Consider the following 26,519-nt stretch of genomic DNA (forward strand, 5'->3'; position numbering starts at 1 on the left):
GTACTGGGGCTTGAACTCAGGGCCTGGTCACTGTACCTTAGCGTTTTTTTTGCTCCAGGTTGGTGCTCTTCCACTTGAACTACAGCACCACTTCTGGCTTGTGCATGGGCCTTCCTGCCTGGGCTGGCTTTGAACCATGATCTTCAGATCTCAGCTTCCTGAGTAGGTAGGATTACTGGCATGTGTCACCGGCGCCTAGCTGAGTGTAAAGTTTTTTGAGCCTGACTTCTTTTTTTGCAGAGATTCCGAGAGCTAGATGACATTATTTCCATCAATTTATTTTCTGCAAAAATTTTGACAAGGATCCTGCCTTTTTATTTATTTTTCGTCAGGATCGAGAAGTCTAACTGGTGTATTTATGCCCGTGGCTTGATTGTTGTATAGTGCTGAAGAATGGCACTGATGTAAAAGCCTGAGCTAGTCATCTGAGCGGGACAGCCACGAGTCAGGAGAGGAATCTCCTGTTTAACACTGACTCTCACCCACAGTCTGCTCTTTGACATTAAAAAGAAACAAAATACAAGCTCCTGGAAGGCTCTCAGAATGTACAATACCTCAACACTCTTGGTTATTAGGAGGATTAAATGTAGCTTCGGTGCTCAGAACCGTGGGTCAGAGGTCAAGAGGTCTGGGTTCCCTGGACATTAGGCCCTGGCCTAGGACTTCAGGGAGCATTTGTTGAAGAAGCACATCTCTTTATGTCCCCCAATTAATTTAGCACACAGCGCTTTACAAAGCACCCGTGTACCCTAGGGGCAGGTGGTCAGTTCACGTCCGATGGCCATTATGGAATGATAGAAGCTTTTTCCTGGCCATTCCAATTCTAGGTCCCTCTGCTAACTGTAACACGGGACAATTTTTACTTGGTAATTTCTGAGATCTAACTTGGTTAGTGGGTCTCTCTCTCTCTCTCTGTGTGTGTGTGTGTGTGTGTGTGTGTGTGTGCCCGTTCGTTCTTTGGAGCATATGGGAAATAAAGTTGGAGAAGAAGCAAGGGAGGAACATCATTTTTTAATGTTAATTGACTGGTCTGTCCAAGTGTGCATGGTCTTCAAGAGCGGCCCGTGTGACCTTCTAATGTACTGAGTATGTAAGATTGCACATCCCTGTGGCCACTCACATCCGACAGAGCTTTAATTCCAGAAGCGGTATTCCTGTGCTATTCCACACCTGAACATGGAATCCTATACGTTTCCACAGACTTCCAATTGGAGAAGTGTATGCCTATGAACCTAAAGAGAATCTAAGCAGAAAGTAGAGATGACTTTCAGAGTGCCTTTGTTTGTTTGTTTGCTGGTCCTGGGCTTGAGCTCTGGGCCTGAGCACTGTCCCTGAGCCTTGTGCTCAAGGCCCACTTGTGGCTTTTTGTTATTAAAGGAAGATAAGAGTTTCACAGACTTTCTGGCCAGGTCTGGCTTTGAACCAGGATCCTCAGGTCTCACTCTCCTTATTAGCTAGGAATTGGGGTGTGAGCCATTGGCACCAGGCATTGGAAAACCGTTTTTAATGACTACATCCTGTTGGAATGTTCTATAAGCTTATGCATTGTGTAATGATTAAGTCAGGGTATTTCGCGATCTGTCAGTTTTACAACTGTATGGTTTCTTTGTAGGTAGAACATTCAAAATAATTTCTTCAAGCCATTTTGAATGAGCCAAGACAATCTTTCTAAGGACAGCCAAGCTGTCATGAAGTAGAACGCAAGAACTTTTTCCTCCTGCCTCACTGTGATTTTGTATGCGTAGGCCAGACATTCTCAGTCCTTACTTTCCTTCGCTCTATGCTCTCCTGTAATCACTGTCCTGTTGACGTCCACGGGAACAGCTCTTTGGATTTTATATATTCGGGTGACATCATGTTATTTGTTCTTCTGTGAGTCCTCCAGACTCATCCACGTTATGAAAAATGCACAAGTGCCAATCTTTTTTCCTGGCTGAATAGTAGACCAAGGTATAGGTGAACCTCATTTTCTTTGTCCTTCCATAAATTGATGAGCACATAGGTCGCATCCTTTTTTAAATGTTAATTTTGTGCCTCTGGGGGGTCAGTGCTACAATAATCATGCGAAAGTGAGACTATCTTTCAACATACTGATCTTTTCCTTTGGTTGCATACTTGACAGTGGTCTAGCTGGATTCCACAATCATCTCAGTGGTAATTTTTTTCTACGATGGTATTCATTTGCATTCCTTCCAGAAATGTTTATAATCATCTCCACCTCCATTTCCACACCAACATTTGTGAATTTTTTTTGCCTTTTTGAGGGGGAAGGGGAGGTGGTACTGGGTTTGAACTCAAGGCCTCAAAGTCTTGCTCAGCTTGATTTTTTTTTTTCTGTTCAAGGCTGGTGCTCTACCACTTGAGCCATACCTCCACTTCCAGCTTTCTGCTTGTGAACTGGAGATAAGAGTCCCATGGATTATTTTTTTCCTGCCATGAGTCACTGGTGGGTGATGAACTTTTTGCCTTTTTGATAATAGCCATTCTGCTTTGTACTTGGTTTGCATTGTCCTGATGATATGTGATGCTGGTGACCTCTCTCATGAGACCTGGTGCTCACCTTGCTTTTAGAGTTACCTCTCAGGCTAGGTATCAGTCTGGGATCTAGGTATCAGTCTGGGATCCTTTAAGATGCTCCTTCCTGGTTGGGTGTTTATAGCTCCAGAATCCCTCACTGGCCCTCCACAGAGCTTGTGGGGAAAGGAACCTCACTTCCGTCGTTCTGCAAACACAAGTTCATTGTGGGAAAAGCGAATGGCCGCCTTTCACTTTGCTTGTGTCCTTTGGGAGGTCCATTTGTCTTTGAGCCAGTGTTCTCTGTCAATGTCTTCTTCGTTCTCTTTCTAGGAAAGAGCGATCCTTTCTGCTTGCTGGAGTTGGGTAATGATCGACTGCAGACACATACCATTTACAAGAACCTCAACCCGGAGTGGAACAAAGTCTTTACCTTGTAAGTGCCTTGGCCTCTGCTATTTGCAGGAGCAGCTTTATTTATTTATATTTTGTCTTTCAGTGGTTGTACGAAGGAGGTGCCATATAAGAAAGCAGTTTAGGAACACAGTGCATCTTCCTCGGTGCCAACCCTTCAACATTCCCGCCCTCCTTTGACCCATCTTTCCCTTACTATTTTCTTTCTTTTTCTGTGTTTTCTTTTGGCCTTTCCTTTTTTTTTTTTTTTTTGGTACTAGGTATCGAACCCAGGACATTGCAGATGCTAGGCAAATGCCCCTTACTTTTCTTCATTTTGTGGTCTATACAATGAATTCTTTTTTCTTTTTGCCAGTCCTGGAGCTTGAATTCTGGGCCTGGGCACTGTCCCAGAGCTTCTTTTGCTCAAGGCTAGTGCTCTACCATAGAAGCCGCAGTGATACTTCCAGTTTTTTTTTTTTTTTTGAGTAGTTTCTTAATGATAAAGAGTTCCATGGACTTTCTTGCCTGAGCTGGTTTCGAACCATGACCCTCAGATATCTCAGCCTCCTGAGTAGCTTGGATTACAGGTGTGAGCCATCAGTATCTGGCTTTTATAGTTAATTCTTGACTTCATTTTCCCCCTTCCCCTCTTCATTTGTCTACCTCTCTCCCATTGGTCCCATTCCCTCCCCTTCTTGCACGTACCCATTTCCTCGTGTTGATTTTGTTGGGCTCTGACCTAATCTTTCTAAAAGGTTATACTATTTGAGCTCTCTGTAGGGTCTGCTTTACGTCATTTAATTCATTTGTACTCACTTGCATGCTGCCCATTATTTATAGATTTATAGGCATATCCTATCCACCACAAACAAGGGAAAGCATGCAGCCCTTGTTGCTCTGTGTCTGGCTTACTTAATATAATTTTTTCCAAGTCTCTCCTTTTCCTTATGAATGGTACAACATTATTCTTTCTAATAGATAAGTAAAGTTCCATTGTGTGTGTATATTACATTTTCTCAATGTATTTGTCCATTGAAAAGGGCATCTGGGCAGATTCCATTTAATGTGTGGGGTAGGCTGGGGTCCTTAAGTGGAATGAAACTGCTAAATTTTTATGTACAGAGAGGCACTTTTATTATTATTTTTCCTTCCACAAAACTCTCATCTTTTTGTCATATAGAGTATGATGTTGATAATAAAAAAACTATTTGGAACTGCAGTGGCACGTTAGAAGAGTAGTTTTGTAAAGTTGTTCACTTAGGGATCACTAAGTTAACCTGTGAGTAGATGGAAACTCATCTATCTAGACTAATTCATTTCTGAGTTAATGAAAAGTTACAAATGGAGACCTATCCTAAATTCAGGGAGCTTAGATGTTATGATAATACTTCAATGGGCAAAGCGCTATATTCTGCTACTGCTGCCATTGTTGGGAAAATACAGGTTATCTGTGAACCCTTAGACTCCTCATGGCTTCCTCTATTCTCACTTATCCCGGTGACCTTTTCCTTATAGCCGGGCCCCTTGTACTCCATCAAACTAGGCCATGTAGGAGACTTAGATGGATTCAAGTTTCAGAGATTTCATTAGCTTGCAAGGCCCTTGACTATCAAGGGAGGGCTGTTGGATTTGGCGAGTTGATGCTACCGTCAGGTCCCCCCTTCCCCCAAAAGCTGGGTAAAATGCTCAGGCTGTGCCAACAAATTTAAGTTTGTTTCAAATGTGGTTGATTGTATTCGTAGTGTTTCCCAAGGGCATGGGAGAAGGGAATCTGTGTTGTTAACCGAGGTCTACCAGATGCCTGGTGTAAGAGTTTCCTGTTTTCTGAGTGTATTGCCAGTGGTCCGTGACTCCAGTGTTCATTCCCACTGGGGGTCTGGCTTCTGGTCAATGTAAAGAAAAAATTATTCTTAAATATGCATGGTGGGGTGTTTTGTATTTCCACCATGGGAGATTAAAAAAAAGGATGTCAGCACAGAGTGAGTTTTACCACTTTGCCTTTTCAAATGAGAATCCTTCATTAATTGAAAGAAATGGGGTCTTTTCGCTTTTCTTTGACATCGCTTTCTCTTTTACCTCCTTGTTCTTTTTTTTAAAAACATCTCTCCTTTTCATTCTTAATTCCTGTTTCTTTAACAATCTCAGCCATGATTGCATGCCCATTAGAAAATGTCACAGTAAAAAGTTGCCTCCTTTTTTTTTTTTTTCCAATGGATGTCTGAATTGTGTATGATGGAAGGTTTGGGAATACAGTCAGTTTGATTTAATTTTTGGAATTTAATTAAATGGTAGTTTTATACTCAGAGGACACACAGGCTTAATTAGCGAATCTGTGTTTTTAGACCTTCATGGAACAGACTTCACGTGTGTGTGTGTGTGTGTGTGTGTATGTGTGTGTGTGTTTGTGTGTAACACTTGATATTTCTTATTTCAGTCCAATTAAAGATATCCATGATGTTCTGGAAGTGACAGTGCTTGATGAAGATGGAGATAAGCCCCCTGATTTTCTTGGAAAAGTTGCCATTCCTTTGTTATCTGTAAGTTCTCTCTGTTGATCAACCATTCGTGACTCATTTTAGAGCCAACCAGTTTTGCAGGTCTAGAGTTGCTTTATCTTTCTCAGTGTGTGTGTGAGGGGGTGGGGGGAATTCCTGCTAGCTGTTTTCAGAAACTCCTGTTTATTTCTCTCCTTTTATTTCAGATGTAAGCAGACATACTCTTTTCTGTGTTTGCCTAGTACTGACTTAGCCAATCCAAACATTTTGACCAGTCTTTCAATTCACTCTTTCATTCCTTTCTATTGGATTTCAAGGAATTCTCTCTCTCTCTCTCTCCATATCTTAAGGCCAAACACACATGTATTTTAAAACACATTTTTAAAAATGATGAGTTGCTGGTGAACACACATTTGTTCTTCGTTCAGCTACCCCAAAGTTTCATTTATCTTTTGGATAGTGATTTTATTTTCAAACTCACAAGATACTTCGTGTGGAAGAAAGTACAGGGGTCTCACTTGGAGAAGGAAGAGTATTTACTGTGTTCAGTGAGGGGGAAGCCAAGAGGAAGAACTGAATGAAAAAAAATACTTATCAAGTGCCTCAGGGAAAGCATTCGCCATCTCCTTTCTAGGAGTAAAGGGGAGAGGTGGGGACTGAGTTTATTATTTAATTGGACACTAAAAGTATGTGGCTTGAACTCTTCTAAAGGAGTGAATTTCAGCTTCTCATCCAGCCATTAAACACAATTTGTCGTAGAGTTGTTATGCCTTCATCAGCCAGTAAGACTTTATTTCTTCCCCAAGACTTATTCCCCCCTCCCCTCCCCCAAAGCTATTTGCGTATTTTCATGGATGGAGCTCTTTGTAATTTAACCACGGGATGGATCTAGCTCCGGCACTGTTTACGGAAGAGGGGGCTGAGTGGTACCTCTTAATATCTCTTCGCCGGCTTTTGATCGCTTGGTTAATTTCTCCCCAAGTTCTCATATCCCTGATGTTACCCCACTAGCCTGCCTGGAGCATCTGTCCCCTTGTACCACCCGCTCCTGCCAAATGCTCTGAGCCTCTGGTGCTGGGCTCCAGGACTCAGAGAGAAGACATGGTAATTTGGGGTTTCCTCCCCCCACCTTTTTTTTATTATTACATACGCTGTCAGTTATTCCTGGAAGAACACATGTAACCAGAATATGGGGTTCACTTTTATAGAGGTCTAAAGGAGCAAAAGCATTCTTTTACAATTATTTCCTCCTCCTCCTCCTCTTCCTCTTCTTCCTCTTCCTCTTCTTCCTCCTCCTCCCTCCTCTTCCACTTATTTCTCCTTCTCTTCCTCTTCTTCCTCTTCCTCCTCCTCTTCCTCCTCCGCTTCCTCCTCCTCCTCCTCCTCATCCTCTTCCTCTTCTTCCTCCTCCTCTTCCTCCTCTTTCTCTTCTTCTTCCTCCTCCTCCTCCTCTCTCTCTTTGACATTTATTTCTCCATGCACTTTTGTAGACAGGTCAATATTTATACAACATTTTCTTGCTAGGTGAATATAATTCTTTGAATTAACTATATATGTAAAACAGGAAAAGCATTGTGATTCCCAAATAACCAAGAAAACAGTCATCAATATTTTATGAGACCCTGCATCATCTTTTTTTTTTTTTGGTGGCAGTTCTGGGGTTTTGAACTCAAGGCTTGAACTCTTCTAAAGGAGTGAATTTCAGCTTCTCATCCAGCCATTAAACACAATTTGTCGTAGAGTTGTTTTGCCTTCATCAGCCAGTAAGACTTTATTTCTTCCCCAAGACTTATTCCCCCCTCCCCTCCCCCAAAGCTCAAGGATGATGTTCTTTTTTGGGGGTGGTTAATTGGAGATAAGAATCTCATGGACTTTTTTCTTTTTGGCTAGGGCTGACTTTGAACTCAGCTACCTGAGTAGTTGCATCTTGAAACAATAACATAGAGTCCTCTGCACATACTCTGCCCCACAGAAGCTCAGAGTTCTCAGTGAACAGTGCACACACCTCTTGTCCTTCACCAGTAGTGGCTTCACTTAATTAACTTCATGGGGCGAATTTTCTAAAACAGTTTGCTCACAGTAAGTGTGGCACAAATCCTTATTTGCATTTCCAATGGGGCATTCAGCCACACGGGCTCACCTGTGCGGAGTTTTCTTTTTTTTATTTTAATTTTTTGTCAGTTGTGGGGCCTGAACTCAGGGCCTGGGCGCTGCCCCTCAGCTCTTCAGCTCAAGGCTGGCGCTCTACCACTTCAGCTATAGCACCCCTTGTGTTTTTTTTTCTGTTTATGTGATGCTGAAGAATCGAACCCAGGGCCTCATGCATGCAAGGCAAGCATTCTACCATGGAGCCACCTTCCCAGCCCACCTGTGTGGAGATTTTCCCCTACATGATCATGATTCACAGCGTGATACGTGGTTTTTAGATGGTTGCAACAAAATTTTTGCCATTGAGGTAGATAATGCAATGTGAAGGGCAAACATTCTGTTACCACAGTTAGTTATCCAGGAGATAGTTGATCAGGGAATTCTTTATGTGAATGAGCTTGAAGCCACGGTGGAGGCCAGGTACAAAGGGAGACCCATGTGATCATGTACTTATAACCACAATAAATAGATTCATTGGCTTGGATTGTTTTAATTCTAAGTGTACACCTATCTCTTGGTCAACTACCCGCTTTGATACATATACTTCTTTCAGTATGGATGTCAAATATGCAAAGGATTAAAAATGTCACAGAGAAAATCATCAACTTTGTACAATTACTATATACCAATAAATGTAGAGAGAAAATAGTCTCAACCTGGATCTCAGTGCGGGGCAGAAAATGGTCATTTTTCCACACAGACAATCCACATTCCTCATCTCCTACTCATGGTCCAACACATCCACTGAAAGAAATAAAAGATGATCAGTAAAATTTTCCATCTGCTCTAGAACCTGAGAAAGAATACCTTAAACATGTTGGAGGTGTCAGGACCCTACTCAGGACGTGGAATGGGTCTCTGTGGCTCTCCTTCTCCTACCGAGCTGGGATTATAGCCATGTGCCACCACCGTCTGGTCAGGCTGTGGTGGTTCTTGAAAACTCCAGTGTTTGTCAGTCCAAATTCTAAAATGTGTTTGTCAGCAGCAAACATCCCCATGGGCCACTTGACAGCTACTAGATTTCTAGGCCTGAAGTTCTAGAATTTTCTTTTACTATCTAAGCAATTTCTAGACAAAGTAGTGGCAAGGTTTAGACAATAAGCTGTCAATATGATGTAGGTGTATTCATGCAGATAGAAAATAGAACATACTCTGCTCAGATACCCATTGGGTAACTCCTTAGATTCTAGGAAGGGCCACTTTACACTGTGGTTGCACTACTATAAGAAGAGAATTTAATAACAAGAGAAACAAATGTGGAACTACTTGGTGGGAAAAATATCCCAAGTATCTAATGTGGATATTGAAATTTACAATGATAGACTTCTTGAAAAAATTGACAATTAAATACTATACGTATAACCTAGGGAAAAAGCCAAAGTTTTGTTCACGGGAAATTTGTAACTTGAATGGCTTTGTCATTAAACAAACATAAATGTTGAAAATTAATTAAGGGCTTCACCAAAAGAAACAACCATGAATAAAATAAAGTAGGAAGGAATTTGTGAAAGTCTTGGTGGATAGCTCAACAGTAGAGCATTTGTCCCATATGCACAAAACCCTGGGTTCACGTCCCAGCATTGTAAAAGAACATAAACCCAAGGAGCACACAGAAATGAAAAGAAAAATGAAAGGGCAGTAGTAACACAGAAAACAATGGGTAGAATCGAGCACTCCATGTATTAGTTTCTTCCCTCTTCAAAGAGCCAGTGAAATGGACAAGCCATTTCATTACAAGGTTAATCTGAAGAGACGAGAATACGTAAATTAAGAGTGTACCTTTAAATCTACAAGTAAACATACTGGTGTGCAAGTGGTTACAAATGAGTTACCTAAAGTAGAATAGACTCTATGAGGGGCTCCAATAACATACTTTTCTTTAGAAAGATTGTCAAAGCTTAAACCAATTACTTTTTTTCCCTCCTCTTTATATTTTATAGTCTAGGGATTGAATTAAAGACCTCAACACACTTGGTAGGCAGAGGCTCTACCTTGTGAGCCTAGCCTCTAACCCTTTTTGCTCTAGCTTGCTTATTTTTTGTCAGCTGGGATCTCTATTTGCCCTGGCCAGCATTAGACTTTGATCTGTCCACCTCTGCTTCCTGAGTAACTGGGATGGTAGGATGTGGTATGACTTCTGTTTTTTTTGTGTGGGTGTTTTGTTGTTTGTCGGTTGTGGGGCTTGAACTCTGGGCCTGGGCGCTGTCCCTCAGCTCTTCAGGTTAAGGCGGGTGCTCTACCTCTTGAGCTACAATGCCACTCCAGTTTTCTAGTGGTATATTGGAGATAAAGAGTCTCACAGGGGCTGGGAAGGTGGCTCAGTGGTAGAGTGCTTGCCTTGCATTCATGAGGCCGTGGGTTCCATTTCTCAGCACCACATAAGCAGAACAAGCTGGAAGTACCACTATGGCTCAAGTGGTAGAATGCTAGTCTTGAGCTGAAGAGCTGAGGGACAGTGCCCAGGCTGAGTTCAGGCCCCATGACCGACAAAGAGAAAAAAAAAAAGAATCTCATGAACTTTCTGACCTGGGCTCACTTTGAACCATGATTCTCAGATCTCAGCCTCCTGAGTAGCTAGGATGACAGACATGAGCCACTGGCTCCTGGCTGGTTGGTTTTTGAGTTAGGATCTCACTGACTTTGCCTGGGAAGGTCTTGAACCACAAGTTCCTCCTTTTCCCGCTTCCCAAGTGGCTGAGATTACAGGTCTATACCACTCTGCTTGGTTTAATGTTTTTTCTTTTTTAAGATATAAAAAAGTTCCTGCATTTACAGTTCGTTTCAGGAGGGCTAATATTTACTTATACAGAATAAACATCGAATGGTTCAATGGTGACCACAGTTTAAACTTTCAGCCCAGACTACCTTCTCAGCAACTTCTTTGGCCCCCACACCCTGAACCATTTTTTCACTGGCTAATGATGCCAGCAATTGACTGTTACTTTGCTCCTGAGCAAAAGCTTTCGGATGAGTCATAGTGTGTCGGAAAATGACAGAAAGGTCCTGGAAATGCTTATTTTTCTGCTGATGAGAATGTCTCTTCCTGTGCCATTGCTCTGTGGAGCCGCTTTTTCTCATGGTGTTTCTTAGGAGCATGTGCTGCTTTTCTGCACAGAGGTGACTATGAAGATAAGGGTCTTGAGTGACTTAGAGTTTACTTTGTGAAACTCAGTTTAGGATTTTATTGAAGACCCTTATTCTTCAGTAAAATGACCTCTTTCCAGATCTCAGCCCAGAAGGAATTTCCAAGTGAATGGAGACTCTTCCCTTGGGGATGAGTTACGTACTCTGTCATGGGGACATCTCAGCGTTAACTTGTGGTAAAGTTTTAAGCAGCTCTCATTTCTAGGATGAAGGTATACATGAGTCATGACTCCTTAAAATAGTCTTTTGACTAGGCTTATATTTTTCTCATTTAGTAGATGTTTGAAACCATACACTGTGAGAGATGACATTGAAGCTTTTAAAAAAAATTCAGATGTATGTTTTTTAAATTAGCTTTAGGTAGTTGTACAGAGGGGTTATACTTTGATCTATCAGCTTTTGGGTACAATGCATTTTGATTAAGAGCAACCCTTCCATTGTTTTAAATGGGAAACCTGGCTTTAGGCAGGAATGTGGCTCAATTTAAATTCCTAGCCTGGATATGCTCTCATGGAGGAGATTGGCAAGTGCACATGCATTCTGGTGTTTCTGTGTTGGAAGTTGAATCCTATGGAGTGGGCAGAAATGAAAAGATAATTTCTTCTGTTACTATGCTAGTGTTTACTTATGTTGTTACATAGTCATCTCCTCTTCCTCCTCTTCGTCCTCCTCCTCCTTCTTTTTGGTGTGTCATGGGGCCTGAACTCTGGGCCTGGGTGCAGTCCCTCAGCTCTTCAGCTCAAGGCTAGTGCTCTACCACTTGAGCCACAGCACCACTTCTGGCATTTTCTGCTTAAGTGGTGCTGAAGAATCAAACCCAGGGCCTCATGTGTGTGAGGCAAGCACTCTACCACTGAACCACCTTCCCAGCTCCCATCTACCTGTTTTTAACCCACGTGCATTTCTAACAGATTTATGCTTTCTCTTCTTCAAACCTGTTACCACTTTCCAAGCAACATTTTTAGATAATGGCTTTAAAAAACAAAAAAATCGACCAGAGTTGTCAAAAGAATCAAGAATTTGTTCCTTATTTGTATTTTGAATATTGTATAGCAGTAAAAAAAGTGAGACACACACCCATATATACATATATATATATATATATATATATTAGCAAATCATATTGGTAGATCCAAAATAAAGTTGTAAAATTCACTCAGTTTATTACTTTGGTAAAAGAAAATTTTAAGCAGTTTTTGTCAGAGCTATTTTAAGAGTATGAAGTTTCAATAAAAATAACAGATATGAACCAAATTCCTATCTTAAGTTCTGCTTAGGGGAAGGGCTGTAGAGTTTGGGAGTGTCAAAAGGGACTTAAGTTTATCTTGTTGGTAATTTTCAAACTCAGACAGTATGTTTTAAGTGCTAAGCACAGACAGCTTAATTGTACCTCTGGCTTTGATGATGGCTTTCATGTTCCTAGGTGGATACTGGTCTTTGCGGACACAATGGATAGGACATTGAGTAACAGGATATGGCCATTGACCAAATTAAAAAAAAGGAAAAAAAATCTCCTTTTGCTATAACATATTTCTTTTTATACGGATACCTCCGGTTCTTCCGTTGACCTTCCCTGTTCCTTAAGCAATCATGGAAATTTTAAGATAGCCTTACAATGAGTGAGGCTTGAAACAAATACAATTGGGCTGACTTCAGCGTGGCCAAGTGACATTCCATTTCTGTATTTATTTCTTTCAACTTTAACACCCACCATTTATTAAGTGAGGCTGTGTATCGGAGCGGAAACTCCAGATCCTGTTTGGACACCGTGGAGGAAGGAAACCCGGTCTTTATAGGGGGCAGCCCTTTCCTCTCAGTCACCGGCCAGGAAAACCATCTTTCTGTATAAAAGCTATTCAATCAGAGAGAGGTGGGGTGACTTGGGGAAGGAAGATACCTCTCCCTTGTAATGTTCAATTACTGTTTCCCCCTGTGCCAGATTCACCTCATTTCCCTCACTGTTTATAAGAACACTTGTGTGAAGGCTTGTAATGACACCAATAGTCACTTAAAATATGGCTCAGATTTCATGCCCTTGAGTTTCCTAAGTTAAATGATTGATAATTACAATCCCTTGTGCGACACACATTCAACCTGAATTTGCCATGGCTCTCTTAGAGTTAATAGCATGCTGCTTAAAATCCAGAATATTTTTATATGTCTCTGTCTGCCTGTCTGCCTGTCTGTCTGTCTGCCTGCCTGCCTGCCTGCCTGTCTGTTTTATCTACATATTTACATATGTATGTATGCATCTATCTGTCCATCCATCCCATTCCCATGTATCAAGATGTATGACTCTTACCAAATCGGAACATGATTAAAGCTAGCTAATGAAGTTGGCCTTTTGTGGAAGCTGACTACTTTCTAAAATAATGCAGGAGTTGTTTTTCATAGGTGTAAGCTGTGTCTACAGGTAGCTTAGTAATTGAGGAAGAGAGGGGGTAGAGGTAGTACAGGTAGAGAGCAGACGTTGGAAGGACTTGTGTGTTAGGAAGGTTTGCTGGCCCTTTGGGCAGTTTTGAATGATTTTGACCTCCACTGGAGCTAAGTTGATTGACTTATTTGCTGTGCATTGTTCCTGAGTGAGAGAAACGCCGATCCCTTTATTTAAAAAAAAAAAAAAGGTTCCTTTTTTGTTCAACATATTTTAATGCTCTATTTGGGGAATAATGTTAAACTTAGAAATGGCAGAGTGTCCTCGGTAACCTTTTGGCTACTTTCTCCTCATGTGAGCATCTTAACTTTACCATGATGCATTTGTCAAAGCCTCTGTCTGGGAAGTGTTATTAATAAACTCAACTTTGGTCTTTGTTTGGATTTTCGTAGCTTTTGCACTAATGTCCTCTGTGGTGTCAGGGTCTAATTCAGAACACCACATGGCATTTACACATCTCGTTTCCCATGTCTCTTCTGATTTATGACAGTTTCCTAGTCCGTGATTTCCCTTCTCACCCCCTGGCCTTGTCAATCTGGAGGAAGATTGGCCAGAGTTTTATAAGCTATCATTTTTGAGAATGTGGAAATGTATAACCTCTGAGATGTTGGAGGGAAAAACAAACAAACACTTGCGTAGTTTAATTTGTACCAATCAACACACCTGTTAATTTATCTTCCTAGCAGATAAAGGACTGTAGCACTAAACATTGATTTAGGATGGATATTTGTTTCATCAGGAATCATTCTACATTCTCTACCTTGTCAAAGTTAGCTTTGGTTATTCCATTTCAGTGACAAAGTTTATACCAGAAACTGGGGTAAGGGGGTGTGTATATGTGGGGTGGGGTGGGGGGTAGATTGCCTGCCTAAAAACACTAGGCCCTGAGTTCAAAGCTATTACCATCCCAACCAGTAGACAAGAGTTGCCTTAATATGGATTCCTTTTGGTTTGAACAGATTAGAGATGGACAACCGAATTGTTATGTATTGAAGAATAAAGATTTAGAACAAGCATTTAAAGGAACAATTTACTTAGAAATGGACCTCATCTATAATCCAGTAAGTCTTACAGCATCATACTTCCATTTATTCCATAACTAAAGACAACCCTAGTGTGTTTACTTGTAGATTTAGAGGCACATTTTAGTTAACCACCAAGGAGAGAAACCATGGGACCTATGTTTCTTTGGATCTGGTTTACTTCACTTAATATAATTTTTTCCAAGCCCTTCCATTTCCTTACAAATGGAATGTGAACTGTACATCTTGTGGGTGGGGATGGGAGGGAAAAACTGGGAGAGAGAGAGAGAGGGAAGGGGAGACATGGTTCAAAAAGAGATGTACTGTAACCCCTCTGTATATCACCTCTACAATAACAATAATGTATGCGTGTGTATGTATGTGTATGAATTCTGCCCTTTTTAACAATGATGTTTTCTAGGTCAAAGCAAGTCTGAGGACATTTACTCCCAGAGAAAAGCGCTTTGTTGAAGATAGCCGCAAGCTGTCAAAGAAGGTAGGTGTGGACCATGAGAAGCAGGCTTGGCACCGTAGTTCAGCACCTGGACCGAAGTCATCTGTTGTGCCTTGGCTTGTGCCTCTTCATCTCCCACCAACGCCTGTCTCCTCCCATATTCCTTCATTTCTCTACTTCTTTGTCATTGTCTCCATCCCAGGAGAGGGTTTTAGAGAGCTTGCTAAGACTCAAGGGGGCAGCGGCTCATGACTGTAATCCTGGCTACTCAGGTGGTGGAGACCGTAGTTCAAAGTCAGCCTGGGCAGAAAAGTCCATGAGGCTCTTCATCTCCAAGGAACCCAGCAAACAAGCTATCAGTGCAACAGTAGCTCAAGTGGTAGAGCTCTAGCCTTGAGTGAATACGCTAACTACGGACAGCACCAGGCCCTGAGTTCAAGCCCCAGGACCGGCACAAAAACAATCCACAACTCCAAAAACATAGCCATCGGGGAAAGAAGAAGCTCTCAGCTTCTAGGATGTCCCTGAATCATCTTCTAGATGACACTTTCCATCGCGGAACATGAATGCTGTCCCGATTTCCTTGGTGGCCCTCCTGTGCTCATTCAACCTTTTAATCTCTGTGGGTCGCAGGAAGCTTTCCTCTCTGCTGATGGTAAAGAAAGGCTGCCCAGCGGGTTTGTGGTGGGGGCTGTGGACCCCGGGTTCCCCAAACATAACTTTTACATAGTCTAAATTTGGTCCCTGTTGACATTTTACCCCACAAGGAATTAACTCCCTCTTCCTGTCACCCTGAATTCCTCTCCGTTGAACAAAAAGTGAAGTTTCGGGACAGAAAGGGGACCTTTCACCTTATTTATTTATTTTTGGATGATGAGCTTGATCGCTGGGTTCAGAGTTCCGCCCCCCCCTTCCCTTGTTTGAGACACACCCTAGCTTTGCATTCTGTCCCCCCAGTCCTCTCGTGTTCGGCAGGGGACAGCGTGTCCCCCTTTTCAGAGTGTTTATTACTTCCACCATTTCCTCTGCGGGGAGCAGCTGTGAAGGACACAGAGCCTCGGGCTATGGAAGCATCTTACCCTGTTGTCCCCTGGGGAACTTTTTGGGTGTGCTGGGCAAAGCCTGTGCCTGTCTTGGAAAGAGACACATCCCCCGCCCCCCGTGTTTAGAGCTGGTCTACCAGGGCCTTGATGTCATATTTATTTTGTGTAATCTGAATTTTATTATTTATTATTATTGTTATGATTGCCTTTCTCTCTGCTTGAAAGTTAAAACCCGACTTAGGGTTGTTGGCTCATCTGCTTTGCAGACAAATTGAAATGAATCTGCCTACCACTGAGAGAGAAAGACATTTCCTTTGCAAAACAAGAACTCCTCCACGTGGGGTGTCTCTGGGCTCTGAGAGCAGCCAGGGATGGGGGATTGAAATCCCGGGGTGTGTCAGGACTCTCTCCCTGTGCTGCTTATTACTGAGCCTCACTGGATGTTCACAACCGTTGAAACGGTTGCGGAGGAGATAAATACTTCAAAGCGATTGGCTATATAGCAGTACTCCTCCCTCCCCCCAGGCCCTTAATTCTCCCGGCTGCTTGTAAGAGGAGATGTAATATTAACCCAATTGGGTGAGAGAGGTTAAGAAACTTGCCCAACATGGCACAGCTAGGAAGTGGCAGAATTGGAATCCCCTTCCCAAATGATATTTTCTCATAAACTTCTGGCCTAGAGCAGTTGTAGTAATTGCCAGTGTCTGCTATTAGTCCGGCCATTTGCTTCCAAACAAAATGCCAACCCTCAGTCCTATTTTTTTAAACTGCTTTCATCTTATTATACTTCTGTATTTTTCTCTCTCAAGCTCTTTCTTTCTTTCTCTTTCCCTTCTTTCAAGCTTTCTGTTTCTTTCTCTATCTCTTTTCTCTCTCTCTTCTTTCTATCTCCTCTACATATGCAGTCCTACTCCAAAATGCCTGGTTGCAGTACTGAGTATTATTGTTTATTACTAAACATTATTAAAACAGATGAACTTCAGAGTAATTGGATGTGCTTTTCCTTTGGGGATAATATTTTAAGCAGAGTTTTAGAAGTAGAGGAGTCTTCCCTTTGCTTATTCCATTGGTACCTCTGTAGGATATAATTTAAATGGCTAGTCTTCTTGATATAAAGGAACTATTTGGAATACTTTTTGTATTTTTTTTTAAATCAGATTTTGTCGAGAGATGTAGACCGGGTAAAAAGACTCTCCTTGGCGATATGGAATACAATACAGTTCCTCAAAGGTTGTTTTCAGTGGGAATCCACGTTGCGAAGTACAATAGCATTCGTGGTAAGTTTCCTTTTATGTCCAAATTAATTGCTGTGTGTTCATCTCCATTGGTCTTTCTATGATATCTCCTGGCACAGAAGGTTATGAAGAAAGTTATCTTTCTCATGCTGTACTTACCCTTACCTAAGGGTGAGAGTTAACATGTGAAAATCTGGTCTTAACTCGAATCCTACTCATACATTGCTTCGTGGCCAGCTTACGGCTGCTGGTATTTGGCAATGGCCCACAATGTTTCAAAATGGTAGCTGAAAAAAAAATCACATGATTCGATTATCCCTAAGTTGGCCCAGTTTAGGTTTTCTGGGAGTCACTCATAGACAGGGATATGAAACACTCGCGTTTGCATCAAGCCATTTGGCGCTTAGCTGATGGGTACGTATTACAATTGGGCTGAATGTGGCAGTGGAGACCCCCACCTTCCTCTCACCAGCTCGTGCTTGTAGAGGTCACAGAACCACAGACTCAAAGCCAGGAAAACCTGTCAGGGGGAGAGTATCGGAATCTTCACAGATGGTACAACGCCTTCATCTCACATCTCTGGGCTTTCCGTCTCATTTGAAAATGGACTTACCCGTAATCAGATTGTAAACGACTTCCATGTCTCCCGAGGGTACAGCGTGCACACTTGGTATTACATCATTAATCTATACAGAACAGAGGTTACGGTAGGAGCTAGTCGGATGAATGAGTGAATCTAGGGCATAGTTTCTGTGGGTGGCGGGAATCTACCTTCGTGTAGTCAGAATAGTGTCAGTGATTTTGTTTTCTCCTATCCTATGAGCCTGAAAAAAAATAGTTCCTAGATGGGACTCAGTTAAGGGTCCCGCTCTCATTTTTTACGCCATCACTATATTTGCTCCATAAAAGGCTGTTGCTGTATCATTCTGCTATAGGAAACTGGGAATTTGATATTTCTTCTACCATTTTGTTTGGTCATTTCAGGGCCTAGAGGAGCTATGTTGCCTGTGGGTCCATTTTCAGTCTCTGTCTCTCTCTCTCTGTCTTTCTCTCTCTCTCTCTTTCTCTCTTGCTCCTTTTGGTGGTTCTGGGGGTTGAATTCAGTCAGAGCCACATACTTGTTAGGCTGGCACTCTACCACTTGAGCCATGCTTCCAGTCTCTTTTTGTGTTGGTTATTTTCCTTGTAGTGTCTCACAATATGCCCCTGAGCTGGCCTGGGCTATAATCCTCCTATTTGTGGTTTCTAATTGATGCTAGAATAACAGGCCTCCTGCATTACCGTTTCCAACCTGGTTTAGATGGAGTCTCATGAACTCGTGTGTGTGTGTGTGTTCCACAGGTCACTCTATGAGCATAGTACGTCTTGGTCCATGTTATGCCCACCATCGTCTCTGCTGTCTTTGGAGTAGGGGAGATTATGAACTTTTGTGCTCGGGTTGGACGGCTTCAGATGACAGTCTCACCAATCTCTCACTCCAAGCAGCTGAGATTAGACTTGAGCCACGACACAGAGCAGACTTTCTCTTTACTATACCTTCTTGCTGTCTAAGCTTCCTATTTGGCTGCAAGAACGAGGAATTCGCTAACCACATCCTCCTTTGTGCAGGCATTTATTATCCATTTCCCTCTCCCAGGTCCTCTTCAGTGGGCTAGGCTTCTGTGCTTACCACCTCGGCCTCCCTTGGATTCTTCTTCAAAACTTCCCACGTAATAATGCTCTGTGCGATTCTGGGCGAAAGGGGGAAATGTGAACACAACTTGTGGTTTCTTCCAGACTGCTGCCGTGAGGACCCAGGGGCTCCTCTTTCTCAAATTCAGTTTCTGGCTCTGTGATTTTTTTTTTTAAAGAAAAACAGGGATCTGTTGCCCTGGGTTTGGGGGTGGTGGTGGCTTAGGATTGGTGGGGGGGGGGAGGTGGGAGATGACAGAAATGATTAATGAGCTGCCAGTCTGATCTCAAGAAAGATTAGAAGAAATGAATAGAAACAGTTTGTCCGGGAGAGAGGACTTCTAGACGGGCGGGAAGGCCGTCCTGGCAGGCCTCCACTTCTCTGCTGCTGTGTTCCGGGTGGGTCTCTCTGCTGGACATCACCTCCTCGCCCAGCCCTGGGCACGGCTGGCAGAGGCAGCCTTGTGTCTTCAGATGTCTAAGACCCACAGCTGCCGTTCTTTTCACTGGTGTTTATGAAACTGTCTGTGGACAGGGAGCTATTTCCCTCAGGGTATCATTGAAAAGGAAAAAGAAAAGAAAAAGCAGCTAGTTACAAACTCCATATAGTTCAGCGTCTGTATTGGAAAGATTTGCAGAGTGGGGGGGGGGAGAGGGGTGAAATGACATCTGTATAAATAAATTTAGGCATCCCCCACCCCCTTAATGCAACAGGATTACAATGACTTCCATTTCATTCACATTTCTTCCGCCTGTGTCCCATTGGCATATATGTCCTGTGTCTACATTCGCGAACCTATACCTGAGTTAGAGTTGCCTGTGTTGTACCTTACAGGTCATCTGGAGCAGGGTGTGTGTCGCTAACATTGCACATCTGGGCGTGTGGGGGTCTGGGCGGAATGTCCTTGTACCCCTCCCCCACAGAGTCCTTGGGGTAACTGCGCACACAGAACCACAGCATGGGAAGGCATCTTGAGTTTCATCTGAAACTTCACACTCCAGGGGCCCTAGCATGTTTGTGTTGCTTAAGTATGGAGCATCTCCCACAGGGACGCTGAGCGTTCTTAGCTCTGAGCTCACCAAGTGTGAGGTTTTACTAAAGGTTCCCCGTGATCATGTCAAAGCCATTTCTGCTATTTAAATCAAGAGGTTATAAAGAAAATACTTTTTGTTTTTGGAAAGGACCAAGTGAGAATTATTTTAGCTCTCTTCTAGTCTACTATTTTATTTATTACTTATTTATTTATTTTTTGTCGGTCATGGGACTTGAACTCTGGGCCTGGGTGCTGTCCCTCAGCTCTTCAGCTCAAGGCAAGCACTCTACCACTACTTCTGGTTTTCTTAGTGGTTTATTGGAGATTAGAGTCTCATGGACTTTCCTGCCTGATCTGGCTTTGAAGTGAGATCCTCAGATCTCAGCCTCCTTACTAGCTGGGATTAGAGGTGTGAGCCACCAGTGCTGGGGCTTTCCTTAGTTATTTCTTAATGACAAGATTCATTTGTTGTGTGGGATCATCCCTTTTTTCTTGTATGGCTTTTTTGTTTCGGCATAGCGGTCTGGTGGTGCTGCCACTGGGGATGCCAGTCGCGATGGTACTGTATCTGTGAGTCTCCAGTGTAAGGTGTCTTTCTGTAGAGCCTTGAATTTTCAGGTGAGGTGAGCCAGAAGTGGGCACGGAGGCTCATCGATGAACCTGGGTCTCTTCTCTGCCTTCTCTGGAAGCATCTTGCATGTTCCACCTGCTTGCCTCTGCAAATGCAAGACATGACTCTCTGCTGTTCCGAAGCCCGCTCTTCAGCCCACAATGGATTCAGATGACCAAGTTCTGCCTGAGCTTCTTCTCCATCCACGGGGCGTGGGGGCAGAGGACACGTGGAAGGCTGGGTGTACAGGTGTGAAAGGAGTCACCGTGGCAAAGCTGGTCCCAGCGGGACTCTTCCAACCTCCGGAAGTACGGGCAGGGTGGCCTGCCACCCTCGGGGCAGAACGGAAGGGCTGAGTTCTTTTCTTCCTTTTCTGGGTGGCGAATGACTGTAAAATCGTCTGTTAGCTTCATGTGCGTGTGTTTATTTCCGGTTGATGCAGAACACAGCGCTGCCTTGGAGGGTTGTGTGTAGTCTAGGCCAGCGATGAATGTTCAGACTTCATGAAAGAAAAATGACACGTTCCTCTACGATGCCTTAGCCCAACAGGAACGCCTCGCTGTCTTGTGGGAAGCCGTTGTGAAAAGTACAGTCAACGGCCTTGCGAGATCCAGGTCCTCATGGACGTGATCAGAACGAGGTGGACAGAAATGGGAGCACCGATTTGTTAGGTCGCATAAACCTCGTCCTGTTCCACCATGAGCTTTGTCCTGGGAACCCATGTGAGTGACACTCTCCTCAACCTGGAGAGAGGAAATTCAGATCAAGTGAAGAGGTTATCATTGCTAGATTCATTGCTATTAGAAAAATAATTTTGCACTCTTTGGAGTAGACAAAAATCCCCTTTTTAGACTCATTTCCCTTCCCTTCCCTCCCTCCTTTCCTTCTTCCCTTCCTTTACTGCTCCCTCTTTCTCCTTTCTTCCTTTTCCCTCCTTCCTTTCCTTCTTTTCTTCCTTTCCCTCCATCCAGCCTTTCCTTCCATCCTTTATTCTTTCATCCTTTATTCTCTTCCTTCTCTCCCTTTCCCTTTCCCCTTTCCCTTTCCTCTTCCCTCCCCTTCCCTTCCCTTCCCTTCCCTCTAGACATATTTTATTAACCCTGTGTTTTTATCTTTCCTGAAAGTTTCCTAAATACTTTTATGTAGTGCCTTTTTTTTAACGCTTGACTAAAACTTATTTGAGGCCTTATCCATATGTAATGGTTATCTTCCTCTCCTCTCCCCAAAGCCGCATTCTTGATGTTCTAAGTTGAAAGACAAATTAATACAACATGGCACTTGACTGCCAGTGGCCTAGCGCTGAGTGTCTTTGCGTAGTCTCGTGTGGGTAGATTTGTACATGTAAGCCACTTTTCGTACATGGACTCCTGCTTCTGCCCCAGCAGGCTTTGCAGCTCACCCATCTTCACAGCTCAGGTTATTCCATTGGTTCAGATTCTAGCCCGAGCACTGTACTAACGTTAACTCATTCAGTTCTAACAGCAACGTACTGATGCCTAATAATAGGTACTGTTGCCCTCTTCTTTGTACATGGTAGAACAAGCCTCTCTAGGTGAAGGGACCTGTAGGAGCTCATATGTTTTTAAAAGAGACAGAGCTGGCACTACAGGATGGATGTACGTGTGATCTGTTCCTGATATCAGTGTGCCACTTTGCTGTGTACCAGACAATAACATGAGAGCCGTTATACCCAAGACTTCAGGTGTGCGTTTAGACAGTGCATCGGAGGGAAAGACTGCTCCAGGATGCTTTAGGAGCCCTACACAGTCTTTGGCTACGGAGAAACGATTCTCCATCACACTTACTTTAATTAGAGGTGACAGGATTTAAATGAAAGGAGCCGCAGGTGGCCACATTTGCCTCCTCCCTCAGCAACCCCCTCTCCCCCCAGCATCCAGGGGAGCAGCTCAGGCCTTGGCACAGGAATTCAGATGGAAAGTTCCAGAGCCTTGGCTTGAGGTGGATTCCCAATTTGGAATATGAGATTTTCTCCCCGCTGCCCCTACTTTTTTTTTTTTCTGGAGATTTCTCTTAGATGAGGTAGAAGAATTTTTAAGGAAAAATAAAAATGCTGATTGTGTAAAACTAAGTGGGATGATAGGAAAGGTAGTTAATGTTTTAACGTTTTTTTTCTTTAAGATTTCTAGGCTGTTCAGTGTAAGAGAAAGGGTGGCAGAGGTGGTGGTGGGGGAATGAGAGAATTCAGAACATCTTCCAATCCCATCCAAGAAATAGATGCCTGTTTCCAATGGGAGATTCTGTTCTATCTTCCCAGCCTCAGTCTGGATTAGTGTTTGATGGCGATGAAGATGAATCCATTTTCAAGAGACAATGTTGTGTGGTGATAATATTAATTGTCTAAAATCTTAGGTATGGGCTTGACTTTTGGCTCTGCTTTGGTCTCATTTCGCCAGGATACATTTACAGCTCGTAACCCACAAGGCTGCCTATTCACATTTCTAAAGAAGTGAATTTTTCATTTGATAAACTCAACAGATGGCATCATCAGGAGGTTATTTTAAATAGCAAAGATCTCCTGGTGCTTGTAAAATAGGGCTACATTTATATGGTTTTTGTCTTTCCACCAGTGTTGTCAAACCCACACCTATTACATAGAAGGAGGCAAGCTGGCAGAGGCATTGATGGATTCCTCATTTTATTAAACTGTTAACTTGGACATTTGATGTTAAGTAGTCATCTCTATCTACTGTTGATCAACAGGCATCTTCATAAAGCTATGATTATTTTACATCTGTGATATTTTTTCCAAAAAAATTTTTTTTGAGTGTAGGGAAATGAACTATTTATTTTTCAGTATTGACAGGGACAGTAATGTGCCATATAATTTAAGACATTAATCAGATGGTTCCAAGTCTCTACTCTTTTTTTTTTAACTGACAATCCTATACATACCATTTATACATTTCTTGGCTTTTAGAGATACTAGCGTACCAAGAACTAGAAACACATTTCACTGTGAAATTAAAAATCAACCTTAGGATTAGAAACAAGCAACCCTCCCTACACACAGCAACTCCATAGGTGAGCGCAATCATGCAGAAAGAGGCAGACGGCATTTTGAAAAGCAAAAGTTGTCCCCAAGCACATTTTTGAGGGCATTTTGGGAGAAAACTGGATCAGAGACCTTGAGGATGATGTTTGCCCATGCAGCCTCTTGGGTTCAAAGAACATTTGGTGCTTTTGACTTGGTGCAAATGACAAATAGAGTCCCAGTGGTGTTCTGAGATTGGTGGGCATTCCCAGATAAAGCTGTTCAGGTGGCCTTTTGATGCTTTAGGTATTTGTGTGTCATTATGGCCAGAAATATTTAGTTTTGCTTGAAGGTCTAGCCTTGATTTGTTTATCAGCAGCTGTATTTGCATTTGATTGCATTCTTTTGTTTTTGTTTTGTGTTTTTTTTTTTTTTTTTGGTGCTGGGGAATCGAACCCAGACAGTTCTCATAAGGATGAAAAACAAAACAAAAGGAAACCCCCGATTTTACGTGAGAGAATTTTTTAAGGTCTTTTAAACGTACACACGCACATAAACACATGCCTGTAAGATATCTGTGCATGTTGCGTAGCTTGCTTAACCTAGTAGGCATTTTTCTTGGTTGCAACATCTGTAAGGTGACTTCCCACATCTTCCTTATTAGGGAAATCTCTGTACTATACTTCAGAAACTATTTTAAAGTGTTTTTTTCTTTAAATTAGCATTTTCTGGAGTGAACAGTCCATCACTGCACATTGTGATTTTAACCACATAATTGCATCTTCTATTGACGATTCTGAGGCATTTGCTAATTATGACATTTATTGGAATGACAGTCCTTGCATTCAAAGGCTTATCCATTGAGAAGGTAAACGGACACACTTACCTGTGTTAGCCTATTCTCATATGCATGTTTCCAGTCTTTGGATTAAGTTTCCAGACAGAAGCATAGACGTACAGGTGGAAATTACAGGTCCTTCCGGAACATATCAACCTTAACTACAGCACACCATCACATGGATTGCTATGGCCTGTGGTGAGCTACAAAAAACAGCCAAGGCCCACTCTTCAGTCCTTCCCACTTAGGGTAAGCAGTGGTAGGGACACAGCGGGCATGGGACCGATGCTTCTTGGAAGAAGGCTAGAATTCGTGCACACCTATTGGTGGCTAAAATGTAGAAAATGACTTCACAACTTCAACTTCACCTTGCCGTGAGTGTCATTTTCCTGAGCTGACCTCCTCGTCAGGGTGGTGTTAGTCAGCAGCAAAATGACCAAAAGGTAACCATCAGCAGAACTCTGGGAAGAGGAGGAAGGGAACCACACATTCATTACTGGGATCAACAAGTCTGTGAATTTGCAGCCAGGGGTGGGAAGGGGGGGCAGGGGGGGATACTTTATTTCTGACTTTTACAGAAAGGAATGCTTTTTCTCCTCTTCCATTTGTTTCAATCCAGGACACCTGAATGTGCAAACATTTTTGTGTGTTGCAAAAAAATGGAAAAGAATATCTAGAAACAGAGGAAATAGTGTGTTGTGTGTGTGTGTGTGTGTGTGAGTGAGAGAGAGGGACAGAGACAGAGAGACAGAGAGAGACAGAGACAGAGAACAGTTATCACCATTCTGTATGTAGGTTTTGATCTGTGGGAGAGCCATGCTTTGTATTTGTATTTCTGGCTAATTTAGTATTGCCGCCTCCTCCCCCCTCCTCCCCCCTCCCTTCTTTTCAGTCTGAGCTTTGTTATTTGTTTCTAAGCTGTCATTTTTATTAGTCTCCCTGGCTGATCTTTTGGGAGTCTGCATCAGGTGGCATGTGTGCTCTCATTGTCTGCCTGGGCTTGGCAAACGAAGGGCCCTTTTATTGCTGTGTGATGTGGGCGTGCTTCCTGGGTAGCCTCTAATTAGACCCACTACAGGTGACAGTTACAAGAGAGCCCAGTAATCATTCTAGCTGCCTGATCTGATGTTTATGGAGTGCAACCTTCTTTGTGGTCTGGTTAGAGTTTACTACTGCGCACTTGCTACCTCTCCCTTTATCTGGAGTTGAGAGAGAGAGAGAGAGAGGGTGAGGGGGGGAGAGGGGGGAAGAGGAGGGGAGAGAGGGGGAGGGGGAGAGGGAGGGAGGGAAGGGGAGGGAGGGAGGGGGAGAGAGAGAATGTGTGTGTGTGTATGTATGGGGTTGGCTTTTTAAATAATGGATCTATTTGGGGAAAGATGCCTATTGGTATAAAATCCCAGATCTCAATGATACACCAAACAAATATAGCGTCAAATCAAAATCAGGTTCAAGGCATTGTCATTTGATAACTGACGTCCTGACAGCCTTCCTTCCTGAGATTCTCTCCTAACATATGACTATATATTTCTCTTGAGGCTTGGAAATGACCTTTACATTTCAGCCTAGGATGTTGAGGTCAGAGGCTCTTCAGTGCTTGTTCAGGGTAAAAGAAACCAAGGGTTGCATTGTAATGTTGTTTTCCTGAGTGTGGAGAAGGAAAGCATTCTCACCACAAATGTTTCCATGATTAGTTTTTGTTCATGAGTGTAAACATCTATCTACACAGTCCACAGATCTTGTGTCCATAGATTATTTATTTATTTGTGTACTGGTACTGGGGCTTGAACCTAGGGCCCAGGCACCGTCCTTTAGCTTTTTTACACAAGGCTGGCTCTCTACTATTTGAACCATACCCCATTTCTGACTTTTCACTGGTTACTGGAGATCAGAATCTCTCAGATTTCTCTTCCGGGGCTGGCTGTGAACCTCAGTCCTCAGCTTTTTTGCCTCCTAAGTAGCTGGGATTATAGGTGGGAGCCACTGGTGCCTGGCTTTATTTTTTAAAGTACATTTTCTCTCAGATTTTAACATTTGGAAGTATTTTGCAAGTCTGTGGCTTTGTTACCCAGAACAGCCTACTGTGGGGAATCATAGATCTGTAGTGTTACTGCACGTCAGTGGGCCTTCTGTTAGAGCTCATGAGCCTGGCAACTATGATATCATCAAGACAATAGTAAAAACGACAATGATGATGATAACTCTTCCTTTGTGTTGGAAGGTGTTTTGGTTTTGGTTTCTGCAAAAACTTGTCCTTCATTCGTAGATCCACACTAATCATTTTTGTAAACTAAATTTTGAAGCTGTCCGTGTTTGGGGGAAAAAGGAGAGGTAACCAAATACTCAGTGCATATTTACAAATGGTGACATTTTCCCTGCTCTGGATTCCTCTAGGCAAATTGTGAATATTTGCAATATATGCAATTGTGAATATTTGGTAAGCTATTCCAGGGGAAGTTTGTTTTCCTTGGAAACTGATAAAGTCCTTCTTG

At 42.8% G+C, this 26,519-nt stretch overlaps 1 protein-coding gene across 2 annotated transcripts in view; it reads left to right on the plus strand.

Moving 5' to 3' along the window:
• Mctp2 (multiple C2 domains, transmembrane 2) overlaps positions 1-26,519 on the plus strand; it is a 113,682-nt gene that overhangs the window by 49,796 nt on the left and 37,367 nt on the right. For both annotated transcript variants that reach the window (XM_013012180.1, XM_013012181.1), the window contains 5 exons: positions 2,848-2,950; positions 5,345-5,447; positions 14,091-14,192; positions 14,575-14,649; positions 16,808-16,927. In XM_013012180.1, the coding sequence (XP_012867634.1) occupies positions 2,848-2,950; positions 5,345-5,447; positions 14,091-14,192; positions 14,575-14,649; positions 16,808-16,927 (503 nt within the window). The remainder of the gene's footprint in view (positions 1-2,847; positions 2,951-5,344; positions 5,448-14,090; positions 14,193-14,574; positions 14,650-16,807; positions 16,928-26,519) is intronic.

The sequence above is a fragment of the Dipodomys ordii genome, unplaced genomic scaffold, assembly GCF_000151885.1.
Source record: "Dipodomys ordii isolate 6190 unplaced genomic scaffold, Dord_2.0 Scaffold15, whole genome shotgun sequence".
Classification (NCBI taxonomy): Eukaryota; Metazoa; Chordata; class Mammalia; order Rodentia; family Heteromyidae; genus Dipodomys; species Dipodomys ordii.